This window comes from Sinocyclocheilus rhinocerous, unplaced genomic scaffold (genome assembly GCF_001515625.1).
Source record: "Sinocyclocheilus rhinocerous isolate Xijiao unplaced genomic scaffold, SAMN03320098_v1.1 scaffold1907, whole genome shotgun sequence".
NCBI lineage: Eukaryota > Metazoa > Chordata > Actinopteri > Cypriniformes > Cyprinidae > Sinocyclocheilus > Sinocyclocheilus rhinocerous.
Window position 1 is genome coordinate 104,709 of NW_015628766.1, and position 3,227 is coordinate 107,935.

The 3,227-nt window shown below is 39.0% G+C and overlaps 1 protein-coding gene across 1 annotated transcript in view; it reads right to left on the reverse strand.

Moving 5' to 3' along the window:
• Positions 1-192: 192 nt before the first annotated feature.
• Positions 193-3,227, reverse strand: part of LOC107738478 (steryl-sulfatase-like) — a 20,762-nt gene continuing 17,727 nt past the window's right edge. Inside the window, exon 10 of the mRNA XM_016550238.1 lies at positions 193-670. Within this exon, the coding sequence (XP_016405724.1) occupies positions 285-670 (386 nt within the window). The 3' untranslated portion in view covers positions 193-284. The remainder of the gene's footprint in view (positions 671-3,227) is intronic.

The following is a 3,227-nucleotide window of genomic DNA, read 5'->3' on the forward strand; positions in this document are numbered from 1 at the left end:
AGGCTTTTGTTCACCCCCCGGAGCCGTGTGAGGCACTTTTTATTATGAATGGATGCGCTTTATTTCACTTCTTTTAGACTGATGCACTGCAACACCCGCTGACTGCCATTAAACAGCTGAGAAGATCAAAGACAATTTTTAATATAACTCCGACTGGATTCGTCTGAAAGAGGAAAGTCATATACACCTAGGATGCCTTGAGGGTGAGTAATTCATGGGCTAATTTTCATTTTTGGGTGAACTAACCCATAGGATAAAGCCATAGGATTCTGAGTACCTGACTATTATTTTTTAAGCTTATTTCGAAGCTTCTCTATCTGATGATCTTGTTCACATGTGCAAAGCTGACTGAGAGACGAGCAGCAGGGCTGGAGCCAGGGCTTCCATACTATTTGCAGAGGAGAAACTTGTACTGGAACAGGCTTCAGACTCTGTGCATGACGGCTTACTGCTGCCTGTATGACCTCCAGAACTGAGTAGAATTGGGGCTCAGTGTCTGGACTCAGGGGGGTGCTTTCTGACGGGTCTTTTGACAAGTCATAAAGCAGCGGAGGGTCATGGAACGTGACGTATGGCTTGATGCAGAAGCAGATATGAGTGTGGAAGCAGGCAGAGCTGTTCTCTGGGTAGAAGTCAGGGGTAAAGAAAAAGGCCTTCCAGATTGCGTTACCTGGAAAAACAGGAAAGCTAGCTTTCAAAATGTAAAGAATCAGTCATCACCTTTATCTATCCATTTCGCAGTCATTTACAGAAAAAAAATTGTATCTAATCTTATCTACCCATTAAAATATTTTACAGGAAATATCATTTATAACTTTTACACATGATCATGATATATTTGCTATTATCATAAGTATTATCATAAAAGTATATCATCGTCAACTAACCGATATCAATAAAAATTGATAATGAAAATGGCTGACAATGTTTGTTTGTTTTTGTGCTCTGCGTGTAGAACCTTTGTCAGATGTTAGTTTGCAGTAAAAAAAAATATTTATATGAAAATACATATAGGGTAGGACACTTATTTTTTGCTTTTCTTTAATATTTATTATTAAACACTTCTGCTCTAAAAACATTTTTAATCATCTGAACTTTATCCATAAAGTAACTTTAACCTTTAGTTGTATACTGTAAACCATTTTATACACAATATACTGTATACAGTGGAGATCAAAACTAGAGAACAATTTATGAACACTTGATTTTTTCAGAAATAATGTAATCTTCATCATTCAAAATTTGAAGGAATTTTAGTTGTGGCTATACCATGCTAGTAGAAGTTTTTTTTTTTTACAAAATAGCCAAGGCACTTCAACAAAAACCCTTTACTTTGTGGAAAACACAGTGACAGTGATCAAAATTAGAGAACAGCAATGATTGTAGTACGAAAAAAGATTTCAACTAAAATTTCTGAAGGTTATAGCAGTCAAAAATTAGTAGGAATTGTAGAGGCCCTTGCTTTGAATGACTTCAGCACATCTGCGGCTGCAGGATATCACTAGTTTCTCACACTGTTCTGGTGTGATCTTGGTCCACTCTTGTTCCACTCTCTTCCATAGTTCGGTAACTGTAGTGGGTTTCTTAGCCTTAACTTTGTCGTCAAGGATTTTCCAGAGATTTTCAATCGGATTTAGATCAGGACTCTGGGCTGGCCATTTTATTATTTCAGTGTTTTCAGCTTCAAGGAACTGCTTTACCCCTTTTGCTGTGTGACGGGGCATTGTCCTGCATGACAATTGCTGGCTGATTAGGCGATGAACACAGGGAAGGTACAGCATGTTGCCGCAGGAGGTTATGATAAATATTTGCATTCACTCTGCCATGTCACTGTATAAGAGGCCTAACTCTTGCTGCAGAAAACATCCCCCAAACCATGACACTTCCTCCTCCACCTTTCATTGACTTCTTTACACACTTTGGGTTCAGTCCAGTTTGATGACGAGCATAACGGTTCCCATCAGACCCAAATAAATTAAAGTTGATCTCATCACTAAAGTGAACTTTGGGCCAGTTCTTCTCTCTCCACACAACATGCTCCACAGCAAAGGTGAGCCTAGCCTTTTGATTCTTTCTGCTGATGAGAGGTTTTGTCACAGCAGAGTGCACTTTCTGTCCAAATTCTCCTTAACGTCGAGACACTGTATGCAGAGACAGATCCTTGCCCTGTTCAGCACTGAACTGGCGAGCAATTCCAGCTGCAGTGTTGAACAGATTTGCCCATTATCCTGTCCTCTCATGTATTTGTCTTACGTGGACAACCAGCAATTTTGGGGGACTTGAATGGGTTAGTGTCATTGTAAAGATGCAATATTCTAGAAATTACAGATTTAGAACAACCAACTTCTCTTGCTATGCCTGCTATTGGCCTTCATCTGGACAACCTGCTGTCAGAGGGTTTCAGTCACTTTAGAACGGCTCACCATCTTACAATCTCAGTGAAAATTGGATGAATGCTGCTAGTTAAATAGGGTTTGTCATATAATTAAGGAAATTAGCACCAGGTGCCAGATTAACACCAATAACTGTAAGTGTTCTCTAATTTTGATCAGTGTTCTTTTTCAAATATCTTATTTAAGTTTTTTATACTGTGCTTCAGAATATATATAACTCATGAAATATGCTTAAAAAACTGTTGATTTTACTCCTGTTAGGATAACTTCAAATAGGACTAAACAGTGACCTCGAAATTTAGGAAATTGTAGGTTGTTCTCAAATTTTGATCTCCACTGTACATTAAGTAGACTTCAATTTACATTGTTTACATTGCAACACAGAGCAATGTGGACTTTTCAGCTAATAGACTACTCAAATTAGTAATTATTAAGATAGTTGGTAACACTTTACAACAACCTTCCTTAGTGTATTAACTAGCATTAACTAACGAGCAATACATTTAAAGGGGTCATATGATGCGATTTCAATTTTTCCTTTCTCTTTGGAGTGTTAAGCCTGTGTTATACTTTCTGTGTCCGAGAGTCCGCTAGGGTCCGCTATGGTATGCGTGACGTAAAAATCGTCATCGGAGAGTGTGCGCGGAGGCTCTGAGCGGACATCCGCGTGCCTCCCATTTTTTGTGAGTAGGCTACTGCGCATGCGCAGGCTGTGTGAAGAAGCCCGTTGCTACTCGAACCTGTACAATCCGTCGATAAAACAATATAAAGACAGCCAGATGTGCAATAACTCTGGGCAATTCTTTGTTCACATGTTTGTTTATTGTTCAAGCC